Source organism: Vulpes vulpes, chromosome 6 (genome assembly GCF_048418805.1).
Source record: "Vulpes vulpes isolate BD-2025 chromosome 6, VulVul3, whole genome shotgun sequence".
In the NCBI taxonomy this organism is placed as follows: Eukaryota; Metazoa; Chordata; class Mammalia; order Carnivora; family Canidae; genus Vulpes; species Vulpes vulpes.
Genome location: NC_132785.1, coordinates 120,444,712 through 120,472,002, shown reverse-complemented (window position 1 = coordinate 120,472,002; position 27,291 = coordinate 120,444,712). Strand labels below are relative to the sequence as shown.

Sequence of the window (27,291 nt, the reverse complement as noted above, 5' to 3'; positions counted from 1 at the left end):
TTATTTATTATCACAGATCTTCATGAGAATGTGTTACTTATAAATTTAAGCTTATAAAAAAGATAACAGCTAAAAGTTATTGAGCACATACTAAGTACCAGACATTGTGCTAAGCTTACCTTATTTAATCCTCACAACAACCCTATGAAATAGATACTATTATTATCTCTATTTTACAGATAAAGAAACTGAGACTTAGAGAGGTTAAATAACTTGCCCCAGGTTACACAGCTAGTAAATGGAGCCAGAGCGGAAACCCAGGTCAGTCACACTCCAAAGCTCATGTTTTTAACCACAATGCTCTCCTGCCTCCCAAACATGGAACTTAGGAGGTAGTGATCTATTTTTCAGAAAGAATTAATCCATCTTAAATACAGTTAAAGCTTATAAGGAACTGCTGCCAATTGAAGATTAAAGTTAAGAATATCTCTGAAATTACATTAATGAGAAAATGCATTAGTTAAATATATTTGAGGACACATCTATCTATTCACTAATATCTATAAACTGTTTATGAGATATCAGTTAGGAGATATTGTATGGTTTTTTTTCATTTTCTACTAGATTTGGAACTATAAGTGCTCTATAACATTTATCCAATGAATTTTCCTGTTGGTAGTAATGCTGGATGTTATTTTCCCAGAGGCTTTCTTCTAAATGGACTGAATGTCCACTCTAATATCAGAAGTAGCCTTATTGAGAATAATTAGGGCCTGAAAAGTCTATTTATATAAATGAACATCAAACAGGGACTCAGATTTCTTAGTGGGAAGAAGGGAAATTTGAGTGGTACTTTGTCTTGAAAATACATTAATACGTTATAAAAACATTTCTCATTAAAATCTAAGCTATAGTTCTAGCTCTGGTGATTAACAGGGTAAACTAAGAATAGTGTTACTTTTTTAGCCAATTTTGTCAGTTATATGATGGTACAAAATAAAATGCTTTAGTTCACCTTTGATTTTTGGCACATGATTATGAAGAGAGTAATTTTTGCAAAAATATTAGAGGAGTTAACTGGTTTTTTCCAAGTGCCTTTTAGCAATCTCTTGATTTATTTCAAGTGCTATTGTATTATTTGTGAGTTTTTTTTCTATTTCTCTGCCAGATCCTATTTCTGGTCATTTTATGTATGATTTTACCAGTCCTGCATCTTTTGCAAAATATGTGATTTTACTTTGTAACATTATGACCATTGGTTCTTATGTAATTAACACTGAGCTCACAAGGACCCCCATACTAAAATCTTTTAAGAATAATGGTTATTTGAATATGTTTCACAGTTGCAGGAACACATGGGATTGTCTAGCCACGTCTATTAGGATATTTTTCTTATTTGAGTATTTAGTGTGCTAGAACTTTTTAATGAATACTTCCAAATCAATTAATGGACACCACCAAGATTTTGTTTGGGAACAGGATCAAGGAGAAATTTGGTAAAGTTGGATAGAGGGTTCTTTATCTGCTTTAACCTCTTAATTAATCTTTTTTTTTTAAGATTTATTTACTTATTTATTCATGAGAGACACAGAGAGAGCGAGGCAGAGACATTGGCAGAGGGAGACATTGGCAGAGGCAGGCAGGGAGCCTGATGTGGGCCTCGATCCCAGGACCTGGGGATCATGACCTGAGCCAAAGGCAGATGCTCAACTGCTGAGCCACCCAGGCATCCCTCTTAATTATCTTTAAAGGAGCTCTTCTTTCTGGCTGCTTCTTAAATGTCAGTATGCTTTAGGAGTCTCTAGCCTTTTCTTTTTACTTATTCTCTCTAGGTGATTATTTAGAGCCATGATTTTAGCACCCATATCAGTTAACAGTGGCCTCAGCTTCTCTTCTCAACTCCAGATACCCTCTCCCTTGAATGTCATACAAAATATACCATAGATTACACATTTAAAACTGAATCTCTCTTTATTCTAACTCTATTAAAACAGAGTTTACTCTTCTTCTGACTCTGGCCTACCTTTCCAGCTTTGTTTCCAGCAACTTTCCAGGTGGGACTCCTCCCTTCAGCCACTGTGAATTAGGCTTTTTCCTGAAACACCATGATCTCTTTAAGCTTGGTTCCTTTGGTCTGAAAGGTACTTTCTCTTACTTTTCTCCCCAGTTCTTCCTCAGTCTTTCAAGATACGGTTAAAGCATTAGTTTTTTTTTTCTTTTTAAGATTTATTTATTTATTTATTTATTTATTTATTTGAGAGAGAGAGTGTGCATGCGTGTGCGCACACCTAGCAGGAAGAAGCAGACTTCCCACTGAACAGGGAGCCTGACAAGGAGCTCAATCCCAGGATCTTGGAATCATGACCTGAGCTGAAGGCAGACACTCAACTGACTGAGCCACTCAGGCACTCCTAAAGCATTATTTTTACTGGAAAACTTTATCATCCTCCCCACCTACCTAGGCTGGGTTAAATGTGAGAAAAAAAATGATAAAGTAAAAAATGACAGCTAGGAGAGGAAGTAGTATTGGCTTGGTGATTTCTATCTTATCCTCTCACTCTTGCATAACCTACACTGAAGGAGGTTGATTTTGGCCATGATAAATTTATCAGGCTACAGAGGGAGTGCTCCCTGGTCTCTCTTGTTACTGATATAGAGCTGGATGTTTCGAGGTTCTGTGGAGATGCATGGAGTTTTAAAGCTTTTGACCGATTGCGGTTTATTGTGTTTGTATGATGAGCCAAGGCAGAGAAAAGAAGCATCAATAGAAAGGACAGTGCCCCTCTGACTATCCCTCACTTTATACTTGTCTTGTAAAATTTTAGGTAGATATCTGTTTTAGCTAGATTCTTACAGATACTCTGTAGTTCCCAACTATTAAAGAGTATCAGGAAAAATATCATCTCCTCATGTTCTCTTACACTTTCTGCCAACATGATTTGATGGAGAGCCATAACAGACTACATACTGTATCTTTTTATGGAAGCCATTTGTTCCATCCATTGGAGGGTTTAAATAGTAATTCTAGTCTGCAGAATCTGTTTCTCACTGGGTACTAGATGGCATTTCTCATTCAGACAGGAAGAGGGCATATATTCTTTCTTTTTTAAAAAAAGACTTATTTATTTTTTACAGGATGAGTACTTGCGTGTGAGTGGGGTGAGGGGCAGAGGGAGAGAATCTTCAAGCAGACTCCTTGTTAAGCACAGAGCCTGACTTAGGGCTTGAACTCACAACCCGTGAGATCATGACCTGAGCTGAAACCAAGAGTCAGATGCTCAATCAGCTGAGCCACCTAGATGCCCTGATGGCATAGAGTCTTAAATCTGATTATGGTTATGATAAACTAATAATGATGACAGCCAACATTTTTATATAACATTAACCATATAGTAACTCTTTTGTATATGTATATATTAATTTTCATATTAACCCTATGAAACACTTTTATTATCCCCACTTAATAGGTGAGGAAACTAAGGTACAGAGAGGCTACATAACTGCTGAAAGTAATCCAGTTCGTAAGAAATGGAGCTAATGTTTAAATCTAGGCAGTCTGGTACTAGCATCTATGCCTTAAATCAGAGATTAATAAACTTTCTGTAACAAGTCAGATGGTAAATATATAAGCTTTGTAGACCATACCATCTCTGTCTTAACTACTTAGCTCTGCATTGTAGTGGGAAAGCAGCCATGGAAAGCAGTCATAGACAACTTATAAAAGAATGGGTATGGCTGTGCTCCAATAAAATTTTATTTACAAAATTTATTTATTTGTAAATTTTATTTACAAAAGTCCTGTGCAGGCAAGATTTGGCCTGAAGGTTATAATTTGCCAACCCCTGCTTCTAAACCAGTGTTTTTTTTTTTTTTAAACCAGTGTTTTTTAAATTATGTGTGTTGATCCTTATGATTTCTTCTTTAACCATCCAGGTCCTTAGAAGTATATTGTTAATTTCCACCTGTTTGGATGATTTTCTGCACAACTTCTTGTTCTAATTTCTGGTTTTGTCAGACAACATTGTCTGTATTTTAAATTTGTTTAGGTTTATTTTGTGATCTTCATGGAGCGTCATATGCACTTGGAAAGGATGTGGAAAAATATATATTCTGCTGTTTCCTTTCTCTCCTGTTTACTGTGCTATTGTTGTCGTTATTTTATATATATTTTGTAAATTTCATAATAACTGTTATTTTTGCTTTAAATAGTTTTAAAAGAAAATGAAAAACAAGGAAAGTCTTATTTACATACCTACCATTTGGGCATTCTTCATTCACATGTGTATCATTTCTGTCTGCCTGAAGAAATTTCCATTATCGTATCTAGTTCTAGTGTACATTTGTCGATGGTGTATTTTCTTACCTTCTGTTTACCTAAAAAGGCCATTTTGACTCAATTTTCCAAAGATAATTTTGCTACACTGTTCTGTGTTGCCTTTTTCCCCTTCAGCATTTTAAAGATTTTATATATTTATTTATTCGAGAGAGAGAGAGAGAGAGAGAGGAAATGAGAGAGGTTGGAGAGCATAAGCAGGGGGAGGACCAGAGGGAGAGGGACAACAGACTCCACACTGAGTGCAGCGCCTGATGCCGGCTTGATCCCATGACTCTGAAATCATGACCTGAGCCCCAATCAAGAGTCTTAAGCTTAATGGCTTGAGCCACCCAGGCATCCCCCCATCCCACCCCAAGGATTTTAAAGAGGCTATTCATTGTCATCTGACTTGCATAGCTTCAGATGAAAAATCTAGGATAATTTTTTAATTTTTGATCCTCCAAACCAAAATTGTCTTTTTTTCTGGCTGCTTTTAAGATATTTTTCTCTTTAGTACTGGTTTTGGCAATTTTATTACCATTTGTGTTGATGTATGTTTTGTGTGTGTGTGTGTGTGTGTGTGTGTGATTATCCTGCTGGGAGTTTATTGAGCATCATAGATTTCTGGGTTTGGTTTCATCATATTTAGGCAATTTTAGTCATTATTGCTTCAGTTTTGTTTTTTCTTTTCCTCCATCTTCTCTTCCTGGAGCTACAGTAATCTGTATGTTATAATACTTGATGTTTTTCTAAAATTAACCAAGGCATTGTTAATTTTTTCTTTATTTTGGGTAGTTTTTGTTGCTGTGTCCTCAAGTACATTGACCTTTCTTAATTCTCTAAGCTGCTATTAATCCTATGGGGTGAATTTTTATTTCATGTAATATTTATTTTTACAAGTTCTGTGTGTTCTTTTATATTCCATTTCTCTTTTGATTCTTTGTATATTTTAAAATAATTCTTGAGCAGGGCACCTGGTTGGCTTTGTCAATGGAACATGCAACTCTTGATCTCAGAGTTGTAGGTTCGAGCCCCACGTTGGGTGTAGAGATTACTTAAAAATAAAATCTTAAATAAAATAAAATAACTCTTAAGCATCTTAAACATTTTCGTTTTAATAGCTAATGTCTCTAATTTTAATCATTTCTGTGATTCTTAGGTCTCATTCTGTTAACTGATTTTTCTCCTGGTTATTTGTCACATTTCCCTCTCTGTTCACATGTCCAGTAATTTTTTATGGGGTTCTGTACAATGTGTATGTTACATTCTGAACTCTAGATTTTGTTGTATTCCTTTGAAGTATTTTGGATATTGTTCTGGCAGGTAGTTAAGTTCCTTGCCTGTCAGTTTGATCCTTGTGAAATCTTGCTTTTAAACATTTGGGGGGGGGGAATCCCTGGGTGGCGCAGCGGTTTGGCACCTGCCTTTGGCCCAGGGCGCGGTCCTGGAGACCCAGGATCGAATCCCACATCGGGCTCCCGGTGCATGGAGCCTGCTTCTCCCTCTGCCTGTGTCTCTGCCTCTCTCTTTCTCTCTCTCTCTGTGTGACTATCGTAAATAAATAAAGAAAAAAAATTTAAAAAAAATAAACTTTTGGGGGACAGGGCTAGAGTAGCTTTTCTTCTATCACTATTGGCTTAATTTCACCACTAAGTTATGACCTTCTGGGATCTCTACTGAATACCTAGTGAATTCAGAGATATTTACATTCTGGCTATTGGGAACTTGAGTGATCCTGACCCTTTCTGATCTTTGGGAATTTTTTGGTTTAGCTCTCCCATAATTGCTTTTTATCCCAGAATTTGTTCTTTGCATGGCTTTATGGATTTCACCCTATGCATGCAAAATTGATGTTCTCAAGGGGACCCATAAACAAATTTTCCAGAGCTCTTTCTCTGCTCTGCAAATTCTAGCCATTTTGATCCCTCTGAACTCCAGGCTCTGTCTTCTCAAATCAGCAAATCTGCTGGGCTCTGTTTAGATTCTACCTTTCTATGCTGTTCCCTCCTAGATGAAGCTGGGGCAAATGCAGGTCTCACCTTGTTTGTTTTCTCCCTTTTTCGGGGTTCATAGTGCTTCACTTCCTGTTAAAAATGTCTGAAAGCATTTGTTTTATACATTTTGAGTTTTCTAGTTTATGGTGGGAGCAAGTTCAGACCCTGATGCTCCTTCATGGCTGGAAGTCCATTTTTTGTGTTTCTTAAGCCCTCTCATACTTTCCATCTCACTGTTTACTCTTCTTAACTCTGTATCTTCATCTCCCTCTAATCACCTATTTAACTCTTCCACCGCATTTTAAATTTCATTTATTTTATTTCTCATTTCTAGAAATTCTATTTGCTTTTTCAAATCTGTTTGAATACTTTCTACAGTATCCTATTCTTTGCTCATATGAAGATACTTCGAAGCCTTAATTTTATTTCTCTCTTCACCTGGTAATTCCAGTGTCTGATGTTTTCTAGGACTGATTTTGCCATTTGTCTTGACTTGTTGATTCTTACTCATAGTCCCTTATTTCCCATGGTCATGGTGGTTGGGGGTGTTTGTTTATTTTTGTGTTTATTGAATTGCTACCTGTAGGAATTCTTTGAGGCATGATGGATTGAAGTGTCAGTTCTCCAGATGGGGTTTATATTTGCCTGTGCTACATTGTTGAAGATGATTAAAGACTGAAACTCTCAGAATCACTCTGAAATTTTCATTTGAGGGGTTCATAATTAATGTGGAGTGAGGCCCCATGACTCTATGGAAGCCACTTCTGAATATCCGTTTCCAGGGAGGTTTGTCCCCACCTAATGCACTGCCGTCCTCTTTTCTTTTCTTTCTCTCTCTTTTTTCTTTTCTCTCTTTTCTCTCTCTTTCTCTCTCTCTACTCTTTCTCTCACTCTTTCTTTCTTTCTTTCTTTCGGATCGGTTTCTTGTTTCCCCTTACTCCTAGGAGTTCACTGCTTTAGTCAAAGGTCAGAAGTTCAAATCTATGCCTTGGGCGGACCCTAAACTTTATTTCCTTTTCTTGTTCAGAAGGAAAATCAGGCTTACCAGGAGTTAGTTGGTACCTTTAGAGTAAATTGGGTATGGGAACTCTCTTACACTCCAGGATTCCCGTCTGAAATCACTTTTTGTTCCAGATTTCATAATTTCATGACAGCTCAGCAATGCATTTTAGAAGATGTTTTTACACTTTATCCAGCACTTTTAATTTTTAGTGGGAGAGATGTTTAGGATATTTTGTCAGTCCTATTGTTAGGATGGAAGTCTCTCATCTATTTCTTAACTTGAAGAACTACACGTATGCAAATTTTAACAAGACCTCTATGAGGTCTATAAGATATAAATGTATAAATTTTGATATTCATAAACCCATAAGTATAATTTGTTTGCCACTTATAATTTGGTTCCTTTTTGATTTCTTGCCTTTTTATTCCCTCATGGACTTCTTGGATATAATTCAGCGCTTGGTTTCAGTTGGACTTGATTCAAAGAATGCGGTTTGTGTTTGGGATTGGAAAAGGGGAAAAATGTTATCTATGGCCCCTGGTCACACAGATAGAGTAAGTATTCTCCTTTGGAGTTTCTACCGGGTATTGGATGGGAAAAAGAGGACAGCCAGGGGATTTTATGTTTTTGTATTTTTTTATTGCCAGATAGTTTATATATAATTAAAAACTTAAAGTACAATTGCAAATACTTATAAAATTTTAGAATGTATATATATTGTAGTACCCAAAAATATGACTCAAAAGCATAGTGTTAGCCCAAAACTTTTAACCATTTATTGCTTCAGCAAAAATGATGAATTTTAAGTTATTCAAACCTCTGTTTAAAAATTGAATTGTTCAGGCAGCCCAGGTGGCTCAGCGGTTTAGCACTGCCTTCGGCTGGGGGTGTGATCCTGGGGACCTGGGATCGAGTCCCATGTCAAGCTCCCTCCATGGAGCCTGCTTCTCCCTCTGCCTGTGTCTCTGCCTCTCTCTCTCTCTCTCTGTGTGTCTCTCATGAATAAATAAATAAAATCTTTAAAAAAAATGGAATGGTTCATGCCTAGGGTCTATGTAGTTTCATTTATTACTAATTTGTTATGTATGTATCATAATTAAAGTGAAAAATATTACATGTGTGATTTTGAAATTATACTTTTTTTTAAAGATTTTATTTATTTATTCAGAGAGAGAGAGGCAGAGACACAGGCAGAAGGAGAGGCAGGCTCCATGCAGGGAGCCCGAAGCTGGACTCGATCCCTGGTCTCCAGGATCACACCCCGGGCTGCAGACGGCGCTAAACCGCTGCGCCACTGGGGCTGCCCGAAATTATATATTCTTATTAAAAATTTTTGAGACCTAACATTTTTTACTTTGGAAACTTACTAAAAATATTCCTTATTCTAAGCTGTTTAAGTTAATATGGAAGTTACTTTGTAGTCAACTTTTTAATGAAATATTATGTTACTTTTATAAATACACATCAGAAACTTTATCATAAACCCTTAAAAATGTGTCTCATTTTTTCTATGTAGTAAAATTCTAACCTGACCCAGGATGGGAGATGTAGTTATTATTTCTGTGGTGGGGTGGAGAGGTGGAATCTATAAAAGTTGTATAGAAAATTTTGTGTAAAAAAAAAAAAAAAGGAAAATTTTGTGTATATTGGCATTTTGGAAAATAAACTTGTCTTTTAGCAGATTGTCAAAGGGGCCTGTTACACACAAACATAATTTAGATAATTATTAAAGTGTTAGGTATATTTTATTGATAATTGTGTATTTTGAATTAAAGTATTTCACACTTTTGATTTAGTAAATGGATTATTATGAAAAATACTACTGTCAGAATTTTTAGAGTATTTTGGTAGTTAGTATTTTAAAGTTGCACAATCTGTTTTTCATATAATCTGTGTCATGGTGAGTTGTTAAATATTAGTTTCTAAGATATATTCTTCATTATCACTGAAGAGTATAATTTTGTACAAATTTAGAGATCATAACTGTCTTTGGCGATTTTGCAGGGTAGGTGTCAAAGAAACATGGTGAAGACTAACAATGTTTTTTTCTGCTCTGAAATTATTTTTCAAATATTTCTTTTATTATGAATGTACACATTTCCAGCATATATTTTGTTTCAGCTGGGTTTTTTGTTGTTTGCTCTTATAACAAAAATAGTTTGTGTGTATTTAGAATTTGGGGAATTTTAGACAAGGAACAAAGCCTAGGACCTCCAAAATTTAATTTTGTTTGACAATAAACAATACAGCTAAAAAATAAAAACAGAATTTATACTATGAGGTAAATATTGAGATTCTTTATATAGTCCTGTATGATAGAAAACTATAAAAGTGTTCTCTATTTCAGTTACTTTTTGAAAACTCTATTTCTAGCTGTTTTATAAATGTAAATGTACATGTCATTCAGTATTTTGCCTCTGTAAAAATTATGTAGGTACCTGCCTCATGCCCTAGTTCTGTTGAACTATTCTTATTACTTATGGACCAATTTTTTTTAAAAAATTAAAAATAAAGATGTTAATTTTCACTTCACTAGTTTTGTGAAGTTTATAGAAGCTAAGAAATAGTTTTTGTTCATATCATTTCCATATTTCTCGTAAGATTGTAAAGTGTGGGAATCTGATTATTTTTTAGTGAGGAATACTGTTTTATGATAGGTAGGGTTTGGAGGTATTTGGTCTTTTGAATGGATTCTTCAATGATTCTGAAAATAAGCATTTTAACCATGAATCTGATTTGTTTACAGATATTTGATATCTCTTGGGATTTGTACCAGCCAAATAAACTTGTCAGCTGTGGTGTAAAACATATCAAGGTACTAGAAGGGTCTTGTTTTATAATAGTCATGTATGCTTCCCCTCTGCTGCTAAGTACATACCACACTATTTATAACTTAGATAGTCTTAGGATTTTGACAGTACTTATTTTTAAAATGTCAAAATTTTTACCATTCTGATATTCAACATAACAGGTTTTTAGCGTGTCATTACTGTATGTGAGACAATGTAAGGGATATAGGTTTGAGTAGAGAATGAATAAAACACTATTCATAAAGGAATTTATACTCTTGTGAAGTAGGCTTTACTGTGTTTGTCTTGTTTCCTCATGTTTCACTTACAGAGCAAAATATAAGCAAGCATAGGAAACCAAGTAAAGTAAGAGATTTCTTTCACAGAAATGGATGGTGTGGCAGAAACAGCATGGACACAGTTGGCTTTGCCATTTACCAGCTTAGCTGTTTGACCTGGGATGAGTCATGTAGTCTCATTGAGCATTTTTCACATTTTAAAACTGTAGTTTATAGAGTGTATTAAGGCAGTATTCATTCATGTGCTTGTCATAGTTCCTAGCACATAGTCATCTTTCCAAAACTGTTCTTTTTTCCTTTTTTCATATTTACTCTCTGATTTGACTCAGCCTTTGGTGGCCACAGTTTATTTTGCTTAAAAAAGCTCTGAGTTTTGTTTTACAATTCAGTTGAGGTTTTGAAGCCCATATAGTCAATGGTGCTATTCATTCTTATGTTTAGAGTTATTGTTAAATCCCTGGTGCAGATTGGAAATACTTGTTTTTCTTCCATTATCTGATACAACAGTTCCTTATAACAGTTAATTCCTAGTGAATAAGGTTCTGTGTTCACTTTCTTTCGATATGCTCACTTCATCCACATTTTCTCCAAAGCATCTTTAACTGCCACTACAATTCTGGTTTTGATATTCTGGTACTGATTTGATAATGAATAGTATTACATATTTTTTAACAAATATTCAGAAGCAAAAGGCTCTATGCTAGGTTTAAGGTACATAGTATAAGCATTGTGAAGGTAGAAATTTTTGTCTTCTTCATCTGTGATAAACAAGATGATGTTTGACATAGTACTTGATGTAAAATGCTTAATAAATTGTTGGCAAATTAATAAACAGATCTTACTATTTTATATTGTAAATAAAACTGAAGGTTCCATTTTCAGGGTTTAAACAAACTATTCTTCTGAATTAAACTATATTTTTACTGTGAATTACATTTCTTTTCATAGAGTCAGTGAAAAATAGGATTGATCTCTTTGCAGACCATACGAGTGAGGACGCTAAGTCCCAAAGATGATCTAGAACTTCACTGGCCAGTACAGTAGCAACTAGCCACATAGAGCTATTTAAATTAATTAAAATTAAATAAAATTTTATCATTTTTTCAGTCATCCCAGCAGTCACATTTTAAATGCTTTAAGGTCTACATGTATCCATCCAGTGGTTACTCTATTGGACAGGATATATACAAAGAGAGAGTATTTTTATTACCACAGAAAGTACTATTAGATGGCACTGATCTGGATTATAGAACAATAGTTCTTTACTCTGAGCATCAAAATTATTTGGATATCTGGGTTTAACTCTCCAGAGATTCTATCTCAGTTTATCTCAGTGGAGGCCTAAGCATACCATGTTATATAATTTCTCTCTGGTGAGTCTAATATGCAGCCAAAAATCACTCACCTAGATGAAAATAATAGACTGAAATAGGGATTTGTTGAAAGGAAGAGAACTAGCTATCCTTGCACATAAGAATCATGAAGCTTTTAGAATTAAAAAAATCAAAGTTTCATAGAGTAAAGCATTCGTGAATTATTTGAATGGATAAGCATCATAATTTTTAGTTTTTTGAGGCTTCAGATTTTATTTTATTTTATTTTATTTTTTAAAGATTTTATTTATTTATTAATGAGAGACAGAGAGAGCGGGAGAGAGAGAAAGGCAGAGGGAGAAGCAGGCTCCATACAGGTTGCCTGACATGGGATTCAATCCCAGGTCTCCAGGATTACGCCCTGCCTGAAGGCGGCGCTAAACCGCTAACCACCCGGGCTGCCCAAGGCTTCAGGTTTTATTTTTATTTTTTTAAAGATTTTATTTATTTATTCATGATAGACATGGTGGGCGGGCAGAGGGAGAAGCAGGCTCTATGCCGGGAGCCTGCCATGGGACTCGATCCCAGGACTCCAGGATCGTGCCCTGGGCCAAAGGCAGGTGCTAAACCGCTGAGCCACCCAGAGATCCCGGCTTCAGGTTTTAAACTAAGATCTTTAGTCTTAAAATAAGGTCTTAAAGATGAGGTGAGATCTTTAAGTATGCATTATGATATTAACAAATTATAATACTTTACATGGTAATTTACTTATTATAAAGTTGAATTTATTCTCTGGGCCAAATTTCTTTATGCAAAACTATTCTGTATATCCTTGCTCTATTCCATTTTGTTTCTTTCTTTCTGAAAACTACTAAAATTTTCCTGAATCCACATAAAAGAATAAAAACCATGGTCATGAAGATTTATGTTTGACTTCTCATTAGAATGAACAAATTATTCCAAATATGTATCTCTCTTATGTTTAAGCTTTGCAAGTAAAGGAATTGCTCAGCTTTAAAAATATCAATGAGAGCAACATTTTTTTCCATCTTTATTATCTTTATCAAAGATTGAACATTAGGTTTGGCCCTTCTACCTATTAGTGTATGGTGTCTTCATTTTCATTGTTAACCCATGACCAACTCCTTTACTTGTCTTAAGTTTCAAGTAGATTTTTTCAGAAATCAAAGGAGGGAAGCATAGCCTATTTTTAAAATAATCTAGTTCACCCCCCTTATTCTTACAGATAAAGATTGAAACCAGTGACTTTTCTGCTATATTATAGCTATTGACAACACTAGAATGAGGATGTGAACATTTGAAAGCTAATATTTCATAAGGGGATTTCTTAGGTAATTTTTAGTCTGCTCTAATATAGCTTCAAAGTATTAGAAAATATTTTATTTTATAAGCATTATTTGTAATTTGATTATACTGTGTACCTTTTAGTTCTGGAGTTTATGTGGAAATGCCCTGACCCCAAAACGAGGGGTCTTTGGTAAGACTGGTGACCTTCAAACAATTTTGTGCTTGGCCTGTGCAAGGGATGAATTAACATATTCTGGTGCACTTAATGGGGATATATATGTTTGGAAAGGAATCAATCTTATACGGACAATACAAGGAGCCCATACTGTAAGTATATTTAAATAATTTAATACTTTTAGATAACCACTTACTTTCTTGAACTTTCTAGAACAGTAGATTATATAATATAGCAGACTTTCTAGTCAGTTCATTAGTTAAAAGATGCTGGTATAACTGAATTGTCTGTTTCTTTTCAGGATTTCAGTGAAGAAACATTACGTACTTAGACACGTGGATATTTACTAAATTAGTATAATTAGTACCTTGTTCAAACTATTGCCCTGATATGGTACTTTTCTTAGGGTAGTGTTGATAAAAAGCTTGTTAAATTCAACCTAAAAGTATTCTATATTAACTACATTAGAATAAAGCTAGTATTCTTTTTTTTTTTTTTTTTTAAATTTTTTATTTATTTATGATAGTCACAGAGAGAGAGAGAGAGGCAGAAACACAGGCGGAGGGAGAAGCAGGCTCCATGCACCGGGAGCCTGATGTGGGATTCGATCCCGGGTCTCCAGGATCGCGCCCTGGGCCAAAGGCAGGCGCCAAACCGCTGCGCCACCCAGGGATCCCTAAAGCTAGTATTCTTGTGGCTTATTTACCAGTGGGAAATTTTGGACAATTTTAGAAAAAAATATCCTTTTAATATCATTCCTTTGCCAAGTGAGTGGCAAAGGAATTTAATTTGTGTAATTCATGATATTTTCATATTAAAAAGTTATCAGATCAAGGGAGAAAAATCTGTTGTTAAAACCTTGTAGTGTTTTTTTACATTAGGAATTATTAGCAGTTGGGTCCCTTACATAGTGAAGGGAACTAGGGAACACAGAGCTGCCACATGGTTAGCAGTAAGGTCAGGTAGAAAAGTTATTAAATACACTAATATGAACCACTATTAAATAGATAATATTTTACGTATTAATTATATTAAAGAACCACGCAGAACAGGACTTGCTTTGAGCAAAATGTCTGAAGACCAGAAATACCAGATTCATTTCCACAAATATTATGGCAACTTACATTTTCCTCATCAGTATATAAAAATACCAGTTTCTTCATCATACTCCTCAGCACGGGATGTGACCACTATTGTAAATTTTTGCCTGTTTTGTGGCTGCCAAGTAGTAATTTTAATTTCTTGTTTTTAATGTTTTGTACTTGTAAAATTTCATATTTATTGACTACTTGAAATTCCTTTTCTATTAATCATTTTTTCTTCCCCTTTGCTCTTTTTTGTTGGATTTCTTTATTCACTTGTATAATATAGGGATATTAACTTTTCAACAGTCATTACACATTGCAGATATTTCCCTAGTCTGTCTTTGCTTATGATATCTTTTCTTGTATGGAAAATTGTTTTCCTTTGTGGCTTGTGGGTAGTAACTTGCCTTGCATAAAAGGTCTCTCATAGTTCAAAGTTATGTAAGTGTTCTTCTGATTCTTTTCTAACATACTTATTTCTTACTTTTAGAATTTTATGTCTATAATTCATTTTTATATGTGGTGTAAGGTTTAACTTTATGTTATGCCTATATCATTGGTCATTTATTGTATTCACATATATATATGTATATATACATAGTTTTATTTCTAGATTTTCACTTGTTTTTCTGATGTTTATTCCTGTCATATCAAAATCTTATGTGAGTTTCTACTTACATATAGTAGATTTTCTTAAAGAGTATATTGTTAAATTATTTTATTTTCTCTGTTAGGCAGGAATTTTTAGTATGAATGCTTGTGAAGAAGGCTTTGCTACTGGTGGCAGAGATGGCTGTATTCGTCTTTGGGATTTAACTTTTAAACCGATTACTGTGATTGATCTCAGGGAAACAGACCAGGGATACAAAGGTAATTACAAAACAAATGTCTCACTACTAGACAAATTCTAAATGTAGCAAAGATTGTTTCTTTTAGTAAATATAAATGTATGTTTTGTAAATATAAGTGAGACTTAAATTTGCCCCTTCATACTGTGTGCATTTAATTGAACTTTTATTGAAAAGGAGAATTTGCCTAAAGCCAGTCTAGGTTTATTGTTATGACAAGGACTCTTTTATATATCTAATGCAATGCATATTATAATGGGACTTACAGGAAGAGGTGATAAGTGCTTGCTTAGGTAACCTTGGATTTTGAAAATATTTTACTAATAGAATGCTAAATGTAACTATTTAGCAACAAACTGTTGAAAATAAAGTGTGTTGAAGATTGAGCAAAGTTTTGTTCAGGATGATTTAAAGCACATAGATGTATTTTTCCTTCATCCAAATTCATCAGCAATTGGGAGATATTTTCTTTGGGTATTTAAAAAATTGATAAAATAGAATCTTTCAGTATAAGAATAAACCCATTGTTCACTGGTGTGGTATTATTGGAGTAGGATTGGAGGTTGCAGAAGTCTGTGTTTAAGCCTTATTTCAGTCACTTACTACGTGTGTGACCTTGGACTACATATTTAATCTCATTTGTAAGTGAGAATAACTATCTCAGAGGATTAAATGAGCTGATTTAATATACATAAAATGTTTAAAAGTATCTGGCACATAATAATCATTCAGTAAATGTTAGCTGTTACATTATTTTCATTAGTTTTGCTCAGCACTATTGTACCTTAAAGTTTGCAAAATAATTTGATACTTTTTCTTATTTGACTCTCACAAGAACATTGTGAAATACACAGCGCTTTTATGTTGGCCACATTATACAGATGAGAAAACAGAGAAACACTAGCTTTCCTGAGGTTACAGAAAGGATTATGGAATATATAGAAAAAGTAGAAGTCTCTCTTTTTAATGATTTTGTGAGCAGATGGGAGAAATTAAATGTAGACATAGGAGAAGCCAGATTATTATAAGAGAAAAGATAATATAGTTCTATAAAGGTAGTTCCTGAGCAGTTAATTTTTGGATGGTGCAGACTGTGTTATCAGACTTCAGCTGAAGAGTGGTCAGGCTATGACTAAAGTCTAATAAGGAAGAATGTATGTCTTGAAGGGTGGATAGAAAGTAGGTAAATCATTTGTTATGTGGAATCACATTTCCACATAGCAAATAACATGGATAATTGAAGAAAATGTGTGGATCAAAGACTTGGAGATTCCTTTTATCTTACATCTAAGGTATAAAAGGTACAAAAATTAAATTGATTTAGCAGATTGGCATTATATTATTACAACATTATCTTAAATACAATTTACTTTTGATTAGGTTTGTCTGTGAGGAGTGTTTGTTGGCGAGGTGACCACATTCTAGTTGGAACACAGGACAGTGAAATTTTTGAAATTGTGGTGCATGAAAGAAATAAACCTTTCCTGATTATGCAAGGGCATTGTGAAGGTGAACTTTGGGCACTTGCTGTTCATCCTACAAAACCTTTGGCTGTGACTGGAAGTGATGATCGTTCAGTCAGGTAAGCAAATTATAATGTGATTGCAAGGCTGGAATTCGCCCTTAGAGAAACATAATAAATTAATAAAAATACTTTGATTTAAATATTAACAGCTTATAGTATAACAAATGAACCTAATTAATAGGTACTTAATAGAGGTAACAATTTATAAGATCTTTTTCTCTTAATATAAGTTGGAGTTTGGTCGATATCAAAATGTACACAGCCAGGGACACCTGGGTGGCTAAGCAGTTGGACGCCTGCCTTTGGCTCAGGGTGTGATCCCAGGATTTGGGATCGAGTCCCACATCAGGCTCCTTGTGTGGAGTCTGCTTCTCCCTCTGCCTGGGTCTCTGCCCCCCGCCTTTCTCTGTCTTTCCGGGTCTCTCATAAATAAATAATTAAAATATTTTTAAAAAGTAAATACAGCCATTTCCACTTTTGGGGGGTTTCTTTGGTTGTTTTTTGTTTACAGATTTAATTTTTTTGTTAGAGAGAGAGAGCACAAGTAGGGAGAGCATCAGGCAGAGAGAGAGGGGAGTAGCAAGCTCCCTGCTGAGCAGAGAGCCTGATACAGGGCTCAATCCCAGGACCCCAGGACCCCAGGATCATGACCTGAGCTGAAGGCAGATGCTTAACTAACTGAGCTATCCAGATGCCCCTACTTTCACCTTTTTAATAGCCATGTAATATTCCACTGCATGGATATAATTTAACCATTTTTTAAATTATAGATGACATTAAGTATTACATTAGTTTCAGATGTACAACATAGTGATTGAACAATTATATACTTTACAAAATGCTCACCACAATGAGTATAGTTATCATCTGTCACCATACAAAGTTATTACAATATTGACTGTATTCCTTGCAAATCGGTGTAGCCACTCTGGAAAACGGTATGGAGGTTCTTCAAAAAGTTAAAATTATGAATCACCCTATGACCCAGTAATTGCAATACTAGGTATTTATCCAGAGCATACAAAAGTACTCATTCGAAGGGGCACATGCATTCCAGTGTTTGTAGCAGCACTATCAATGACAGCAAAATTATGGAAAGAGCCCAGATGTCCATTGACTGATGAATGGATAAAGAAGATATGGTATGTATATACAATGGAATATTACTCAGCCATCAGAAAGAATGAAATCTTGCCATTTGCAACAATGTGAATGGAACCAGAGGGTATTATGCTAAGTGAAATAAGTCAGTCAGAGAAAGATAAATACCATATCATTTTACTTGTGGAGCTTAAGAAGCAAAACAGATAAACTTAAGGGAAGGGAAGGAAAATAAAGGCAAATATGGAGAGGAAGGCAAACCTAAGAGACTCTTAACTGTAAGAGAACAAACTGAGAATTGGTGGAGGGGAGGTAGGTAAGGAATGGGTTAAATGAGTCATGGGGGTTAAGGGGGGCACTTGTGATGAGCACTGAGTGTTATATGTATAAGTGATGAATCACTGAATTTACTCCTGAAACTAAAACTACACTGTATGTTAACTAACCTGAATTTAAATAAAATCTTAGAAGTAAAAAGAAAAAGACAATGGTTGGGGGGATCCCTGGGTGGCTCAGCAGTTTGGCGCCTGCCTTTGGCCCAGGGCACGATCCTCTTTGGGCTCCCAGCATGGAGCCTGCTTCTCCCTCTGCCTGCTTCTCCCTCTGCCTGTGTCTCTGCCTCTCTCTCTCTCTATCATGAATAAGTAAATAAAATCTTTAAAAAAAAAAAAAAAACAATGATTGCGTCAACCAAGAAATCAAAGAGGAAATAAAAAAATATATGGAGACAAATGAAAATGAAAACACAATGGTCCAAAATCTTTGGAATGCAGCAAAAGCAGTTCTAGGCCTAGCAATTGTATAGCAATTGTATAGCAATACAGGCCTACCTCAAGAAGCAAGAAAAATGTCAAACATCATAACCAGACTCTAGAAGGAGCTAGAAAAAGAACAAACACAACCCAAATCCAGCAGAAGGAAGGAAATGACAAATAATTAAAGCAGAAATAAATGACATAGTAATTGAACACTAGAACAGATCAGTGAAACCAGGAGCTGGTTCTTTGAAAAGATCAACAAAATTGATAAATCTCTTAACTCATCAAAAGAAGGGGGGCAGGAGAGAGAGAAAGGACTCAAGCAAAATCAGAAATTAAAGATGAAAAATAACAGACACCATCAGAAATACAAAGGATAGTAAGAGAATAGTATGAAAAATAATATACCAACAAACTGGACAACATAGAAGAAATGGATAAATTCCTAGAAACATGTAACCCACCAAAACTGAAACAGAAGAAATAGAAAATTTGAACAGACTGATCACCAGCAATGAAATTAACTGTAATGCAAATACTCACAACCAACAAAAGTCTAGATGAATGGTTAATTCATCAAACACTTAAAGAAGAGTTAACACCTATTCTTCTCAAACTTTTCCAAGAAAATAGAAGAGGAAAGAAAACTTCCAAATTCATTCAATTGGACAGCATTACCCTTGTAAAAAAACAGGTAAAGACACCACAAACAGGCCAATATCTCTGAAGAACATAGATGTGATAATCCTGAATAAAATATTAGCAAACCAGGGGATCCCTGGGTGGCGCAGCGGTTTAGCGCCTGCCTCTGGCCCAGGGCGCGATCCTGGAGACCCGGGATCAAATCCCACATCAGGCTCCCGGGTGCATGGAGCCTGCTTCTCCCTCTGCCTGTATCTCTGCCTGTTTCTCTCTCTCTGTATGACTATCATAAATAAATAAAAATTAAAAAAAAATATTAGCAAACCAAAACCAACAATACATTTTAAAAAATCATTCATCACAGTCAGGTGGGATTTATTCCTGGGATGCAAGGGTGATCAGTATTTGCAAATCAATCAATGTGATACATCACATCAATAAGAGAAAGGTTAAAACAAAATAAGAGAAAGGTTAAATATATGATCTGCATCTGTTTTAACAGGAACAGAAAAAGCATTTGGCAAAGTACAACATCTTTTCATGATAAAAAAAAACTCAACAAAGTAGGTTTAGAGGAAACATAACATAATAAAGGCCATGTATAAAAAACCCACAGAATAGAGAACCCAGAAGTGGACCCTGAAATGTATGGTCATCTAATATTCGATAAAGGAGGAAAGACTATCCATTGGAAGAAAGACAGTCTCTTCAATAAATGGTGTTGGGAAAATTGGACATCCACATGCAGAAGAATGAAGCTGGACCACTCTCTTTCACCATACACAAAGATAAACTCAAAATGGATGAGAGATCTAAATGTGAGACAAGAGTCCATCAAAATCATAGAAGAGGACACAGGCAACACCCTTTTTGAACTCGGCCACAGCAACTTCTTGCAAGATACATCCACAAAGGCAAAAGAAACCAAAGCAAAAATGAACTATTGGGACTTCATCAAGATAAGAAGCTTTTGCACAGCAAAGGATACAGTCAACAAAACTAAAAGACCACCTACAGAATGGGAGAAGATATTTGCAAATGACATATCAGATAAAGGGCTAGTTTCCAAAATCTATAAAGAACTTATTAAACTCAACACCAAAGAAACAAACAATCCAATCATGAAATGGGCAAAAGACATGAAGAGAAATCTCACAGAGGAAGACATGGACATGGCCAACATGCACATGAGAAAATGCTCTGCATCACTTGCCATCAGGGAAATACAAATCAAAACCACAATGAGATACCACCTCACACCAGTGAGAATGGGGAAAATTAACAAGGCAGGAAACAACAAATGTTGGAGAGGATGCGGAGAAAAGGGAACCCTCTTACACTGTTGGTGGGGATGTGAAGTGGTGCAGCCACTCTGGAAAACTGTGTGGAGGTTCCTCAAAGAGTTAAAAATAGACCTGCCCTACGACCCAGCAATTGCACTGTTGGGGATTTACCCCAAAGATTCAGATGCAATGAAACGCCGGGACACCTGCACCCCGATGTTTCTATCAGCAATGGCCACAATAGCCAAACTGTGGAAGGAGCCTCGGTGTCCATCGAAAGATGAATGGATAAAGAAGATGTGGTTTATGTATACAATGGAATATTACTCAGCCATTAGAAACGACAAATACCCACCATTTGCTTCAACGTGGATGGAACTGGAGAGTATTATGCTGAGTGAAATAAGTCAGTCGGAGAAGGACAAACAGTGTATGTTCTCATTCATTTGGGGAATATGAATAATAGTGAAAGGGAATATAAAGGAAGGGAAAAGAAATGTTGGGAAATATCAGGAAGGGAGACAGAACATAAAGACTCCTAACTCGGGGAAACGAACTAGGGGTGGTGGAAGGGGAGGAGGGCGGGTGTTGGAGGGGAATGGGTGACGGGCACTGAGGTGGACACTTGACGGGATGAGCACTGGGTGTTTTTCTGTATGTTGGTAAATTGAACACCAATAAAAATTAATTAAAAAAATAAATAAATAAAAATAAAAAACCCACAGCTAACGTATTCAGTAGGGAAAAACAGAGCTTTTCCCCTAAGATCAGGAACAAGACAAGAATGTCTATACTTACCACTCTTATTCAACATAGATGGTAACTCCTAGACAGGAATCAGACAAGAGAAAGGGATAAAGGGCACCCATATTGGTAAGAAAGAAGTAAAATTTTCACTTTTTGCAGATGACATATTATCATATATAGGAAACTAAATACCAAAACCTGCTAGAACCTTGAATATAGCAAGGTCACAGTTTACGAAATCAATGTTGCATTAGATTAGATTAGAAATCTGTTGCATTTCTCTGCACTAATATTGAAATAACAGAAACAAATTTAGAAAATCCCATTTACAATTGTACTGAAAATAATAAAATAGGAATCACCGAACCAGAGAGACCTGTACTCTGAGAACTATAAAACTTTGATAAAAGAAATTGGAAATGACACAAAGAAATAGACATTCCATGCTCATTGATTAGAAAAGAACAAATATTGTTAAAATAGCTATACTGTACTACTCAAAGATTTGATGCAATCCCCATATAAATACCAACAGCATTTTTCACAGAATTAGCACAAATAATCCTAAAATTTTTATGGAACCACAAAAGACCTTGAGTACCTAAAGCAATCGAGAAAAGGAAAAAACTGGAGGTATCACAATTCTGAAGTTAGGATTACATTATAAAGCTATGGTAATCAAAACAGTGTGGTACTGACACAAAAACAGACACATCAATGGAACAGAATAGAAACCCAGAAATAAATGCTTAATTATAAAATCAATTAGTCTTTGATCAAGGAAGCAAGAATATGGAAGGGGAAAAAGTCTCTTCAACAAATGGTATTGGGAAAAATGGACAGCTACCTATAAAAGAATGAAACTAGGGATCCCTGGGTGGCGCAACGGTTTAGCGCCTGCCTTTGGCCCAGGGCGCGATCCTGGAGACCTGGGATCGAATCCCACGTCGGGCTCCCGGTGCATGGAGCCTGCTTCTCCCTCTGCCTGTGTCTCTGCCTCTCTCTCTCTCTCTCTCTCTCTCTCTCTCTGTGTGTGTGTATGACTATCATAAATAAATAAAAATTAAAAAAAAAAAGAAGATCCCTTCTAAAAAAAAAAAAAAAAGAAACTAGACCTCTTCCTTATACCAAACCAAACTCAAAATGGGTTAAAAACCTAAATGTGAGACCTGAAACCATAAAAATCCTAGAAGAGAGCATAGGCAGTAATGTCTCTGACGTTGGCCACAACAACATCTTTCTAGATATGTCTTACTTTTTAAAAAAGATTTTATTTATATATTTGATAGCACAAGCAGGGGGAGCATCAGGCAGAGGGTGAAGTAAACTCCCAGCTGCATAGGGAGTCTGATTCAGGACTCGATCCCAGGACCCTGAAATCATGACCTGAGCCGAAGGCAGAAACTTAACTGAGCCACACAGGCACTCCCTCCATATGTCTTCTGAAGCAAGGGAAACAAAAGCAAAAAGAAACTATTACGACTATATCAAAATAAAAAGCTTCTGCACAGCAAGGTAAACAACCAACAAAACTAAAAAACCTATTGAATGGGAGAAGATATTTGCAAATGACATATCCAAGAAAGGGCTTGTTATCTAAAATATATAAAGAGTTCATATCATCATCAACCAAAAAACTAAATGATGCAATTAAAAAATAGACATGAACAGACATTTCTGTAAAGAAGACATCCAAATGGCCAACAGATACATGAAAAGATGCTCAACATTGTTCATCATCAGGGCAGTGCAAATGAAAACCACAGTAAGATATCATCTCACAGCTGTCAGAATGGCTAAAGTCAAAAGCGAAAGAAACAAGTGTAGACAAGGATGTAGAGAAATAGGAACCCTTGTGCACTGGAAATTCAAGCTGGTACAGCTATTGTGGAAAACAATGTGAAGGTTCCCAGAAAAATTAAAAATATAACTACTGTACTATCCAGTAATTGCACTGCTGGATATTTACCCAAAGAATATAAAAACACTTATTCAGAGGGCTATGTGCACTCTTGTGTTTATTTTAGCATCGTTTACAATAGCCAAGTTATGGAAGATACCTAGGTGTGTCCATCAATAGATGAATGGATAAAGAAGAGGTGGTATATGCATACAATGGAATATTATTCAGCCATAAAACATGAAATATTGCCATTTGCAATATGGATAGAACTAGAGACTATATGCTAAGCAAAATAAGCCAGTCAGAGAAAGACAGATACCATGTTCTTTTACTCATCTGTGTAATTTAAGAAACAAAACTAATTAATGAGGTGGGGAAAACAAAGGCAAACCAAAAATAGACTAAGTATAGAGAACAAATTGTTACCTAAGAGGAGGTGGATGGGGGGGAATGGGTGAAATAGGTGAAGGGGATTAAAAGTACACTAATTTGATGAGCACTAAGTAATATATGGAATTGTTGGATAACTGTGTTGTACACCTGAAATGAATATAACACTGTATATTAATTATACTGAAATTAAGATAAAATAAAAATTAACAAAAATAAAATTAAAACATAATTATTGCTAGGTATGTACTTATTGCCATTTTGTTAGCTGTTTTCAGGTTTTCATTCTTCTTTGTTCCTTTCTTTTGCTTTCTTCCCATGTGGTTTGATAACCTTCTTTAGTGTTACATTTAGATTACTTTCTCATTTTTTGTGTATCTATTATAGGTTTTGATTTGTGGTTACCATGAGGTTTAAATATAACATTCTAATATATAGCAGTGTATATTAAGTTGCTGGTCACTTAAGTTTAAGTCCATTCTAAAAGCATGATAGGAGCTCCTGGGTGGCTCAATTAAGTGTCCAACTCTTGATCTCAGGTGTGTGAGTTCAAGCCCTGAGTTGGGCTCCAGGCTGGGCATGGAGCCTACTTTTAAAAAAAATTATAAAAGCACTTCATATTTATTCTGCATTCTATAGTTTATGTGTGATATCATATTTACATCTTTTAGTCTGTGTATCCCTTACCTAATTTTTGTAGATATAATTGATTTACCTACTTTTATCTTTTAGCCCTCATAGTAGCTTTATAAGTGATTGATATGCTACCTTTACTATGTGTTTGCTTTTACCAGTGAAAATTTTTCCTTTCATAATATGTCTAGTTATGGCCTTTTCTGCTTAAAGAAGTCCCTCAACCTTTCTTATAAGGCTAGTTTAGTGGTGATGAGCTCCTTTAATTTTTGTTTGGGAAACTCTTTCTCTCTTCAGTTCTGAATGATAATCTTGCCTGGGAGATGATTCTTGTTTTTAAATTTTTTTCCTTTCAGTACTTTGCATGTTTCATGTCATTCTCTTTTGGCCTGCAAAGTGTCTGCTGAAAAGTCAACTGATTTCCTTGTGGGGTTTCCCTTGTATTTAACTAGTTGCTTTTCTTTTGCTGCTTCTAAGATGCCCTTGTGTCTTTAACTTTTACCAGTTTAATTATTGTGTGTTGGTGTGGACTTCTTGGGTCAACTTGTTTGGAGCTCTCTGTGCTTCCTGGACCTGGATGTCTTTTTCCTTACTCAGGTTAGGGGAGTTTTCAGTTCTTTCTTCAAGTAAATTTTCTGCCCTTTACTCTCTTTCTTCTCCTTCTGGGACCCCTATAATGCAAATGTTGGTATACTTGATGTTGCATGGGTCCCTAACCCATCTTCATTCTTTAAAAACTCCTTTTTCTTTCTGCCATTCAGCTTGGGTGCTTTCCATGACCCAGATTACTGATCTTCCAGTATTGACCCTTTCTTTCTACATCCTCTAATCTGCTGTTGCTTCCCTTTAGTGTGTTTTTCAGTGCAGTTGTATTCTTCGGCTCTGGTTAGTTCTTTATATTTTCTCTTTGTTGAAGTTCTCAATAAGTTCATCTTGTCTTGTTTCAAGTCTGGTGAGCATCTTTATGACCATTAGTTTGAAATCAGAAAGATTGCTTATCAGAAAGATTGCTTTTTTCCATTTTGTTTAGTTCTTTGGCTGAGGTTTTGTCTTGTTCTTTCATTTGGAACATCTTCATATTCCTTTGTCTCATTTTGTCTGACTCTGTGTTTATTTCTATATATTAGGTAGTTCAGCTATGTTTCCTGGTTTTTCCTGGTCTACATGAGGGCCTTATGTAGATGGTGTCCTGCAGAGCCCATTAGTGTAATCTCCCCTGGTCACTAGAACCAGATGCCTCAGTGGTGTCCCTGTATGGGCCGTGTGCACCATCTTATTGTGATTGGGTCACAGCTGATATGGGCATGCTGGTAGGTGGGGCTGGCCACCCTTCCCTGCTGCAAGAATCATTTTGGAGGAACACTTGTCTGGCCTAGGCTACCAGGTGTGGCACAATGCTTGTCACTTTGGGGAGATACCATCCCTAATAGGCTGCTTGCCAGGTGTGGTGGAGTGGAAGTCACTTTGGAGGCGTACCTCCCAGGGCAGGTAGGTTGGGTTAGATGGGGCCATAGGGGAATCCTACTGCAGGCCAAGTAGTGCTAGCAAGATAAATATAGAGTGTCAGCTAAGCTGAAGAAGGACAAGAAAATGATACCTGCTGGTACTTCATTCCCAGAGAAAGCTCCTAAAGATTCCTGCCCCTCCAGCATGTACTCTAAAATTAGTAAGTCTCTTGAATATAACCCAGGTGCTTTTCAAACTGCTGCTTCTTCGCTGTGTCTCTGACCAAGTGATAAAGTGTGCTGGTCCCTTTAAGTTACTGAGAATCAATAACCCTCCCTCTGGCTGTCCGGCAGTTAAGTCTTGATGATTTTCAGAGCTCCTGGAGTTAAGCCCCACTTATTTTCAAAGCCAGGGGCTCACCTTTCCAGTGCAGGACCTAGGGCTTAGAGGCCCTTAGTCCTTCTTTAAGGACTTCATCACCTTGTTCCTCTGGGTGGACCTCCATACATGCGGCATTCCTCCTGCTTGTGGGTCGCTGGGCAAGGGGCGGGGGGGTACCTGACCATGTCTTTGGTCCTCCGAACCTCATTTTGGCTGCTACTCTGTGTCTTTAGCAGTAGTTGATCTGTTCTGCTAATCTTCAGGTTATTTTTAGAGTGACTTGCATTATATGTAGCTGTTGCTTCCATGTGTACATGGGAGAAGGTGAACTCCGAATTCTCCTATTCTGCCATCGTCCTACTCCATTATTGATGAGACTTTAGGTTCCTCCAGTTTTGTGCTATCAAGTACAATGCTTATAATGAATATCATTTTTCCTATGCTATTTTGTACATGTTGTAATTATGTATATCTTTATGGTAACTTCTAAGTGTTTTTTTAATAGGACTTTTTAAAAAAGATTTTATTTATTCATGAGAAACACAGAAAGAAAGGCAGAGACACAGGCAGAGGGAGGAGAAGCAGGGTCCCTGTGGGGAGCCCAGTGTGGGACTCAATCCTAGGAATAACGGGATCACACCCTGAACCAAAGGTAGATGCTCAACCGCTGAGCCACCCAGGGGTCCTAACTTCTAAGTGTTTAAATGATATATATATATTTTTTTTTTAAATTTTAATAGTTAATGCCATATAGAGAGGCAATAACAATTTATATACCTGTCAGCAATGTATGGCAGTGCGTGTTTTCCCATACCCTTGGCAGCACTGATTATTATCCCAAAAGATGAGAGGTAATTTCTTATGTTGTGAAAACATGCATTTCTCTCCTATTGAGGGGGTACTGAGTATGTTTACATTGGTTTAGAGGACATTTGTATTTTTTTTTCTTTGTCCTGTCTGGCAAGCTCTTTTCCTGTTTTCTATTAGTTTATTGGTCTTTCTCTAATTACTTTAAAATACGATCTAACATCTACATTTTAAACATTAGATCTACATCTAATGTCTACATTTTAAAGAAAATGTTGCTTCCTGCCTGTTGTCTATTATAGAGGTTCTCCTTGTGGTTCCTGAACCAGCAGTATCAATATTCCTTGTAAGAGAAGCAAATTCTTATGCCTTACCCAGAACCAAGTATCAGAAATTCATTAATTCACGGTTTGATAACATTTCCAAGTGGAGATGATGTACACTAAATTTTAAGAAGTGCTCAACAGTTACATGAATTGAGATATTTTGTCCACCTGTCATTGATTTTTTTGCCCCCATTTCACCTGTAAATATTTTTGTGTCTATAAAAGATAATGTTAAATATCACCACAATACTGTTTTCACACAGCATTCCTTTGGCTTCCT

At 35.9% G+C, this 27,291-nt stretch overlaps 1 protein-coding gene across 3 annotated transcripts in view; it reads left to right on the top strand.

The window, feature by feature from the left end:
• EML5 (EMAP like 5) overlaps positions 1-27,291 on the top strand; it is a 184,102-nt gene that overhangs the window by 30,565 nt on the left and 126,246 nt on the right. For all 3 annotated transcript variants that reach the window (XM_072762201.1, XM_072762199.1, XM_072762200.1), the window contains exons 3-7: positions 7,708-7,806; positions 9,999-10,067; positions 13,103-13,288; positions 14,956-15,091; positions 16,450-16,651. In XM_072762201.1, the coding sequence (XP_072618302.1) occupies positions 7,708-7,806; positions 9,999-10,067; positions 13,103-13,288; positions 14,956-15,091; positions 16,450-16,651 (692 nt within the window). The remainder of the gene's footprint in view (positions 1-7,707; positions 7,807-9,998; positions 10,068-13,102; positions 13,289-14,955; positions 15,092-16,449; positions 16,652-27,291) is intronic.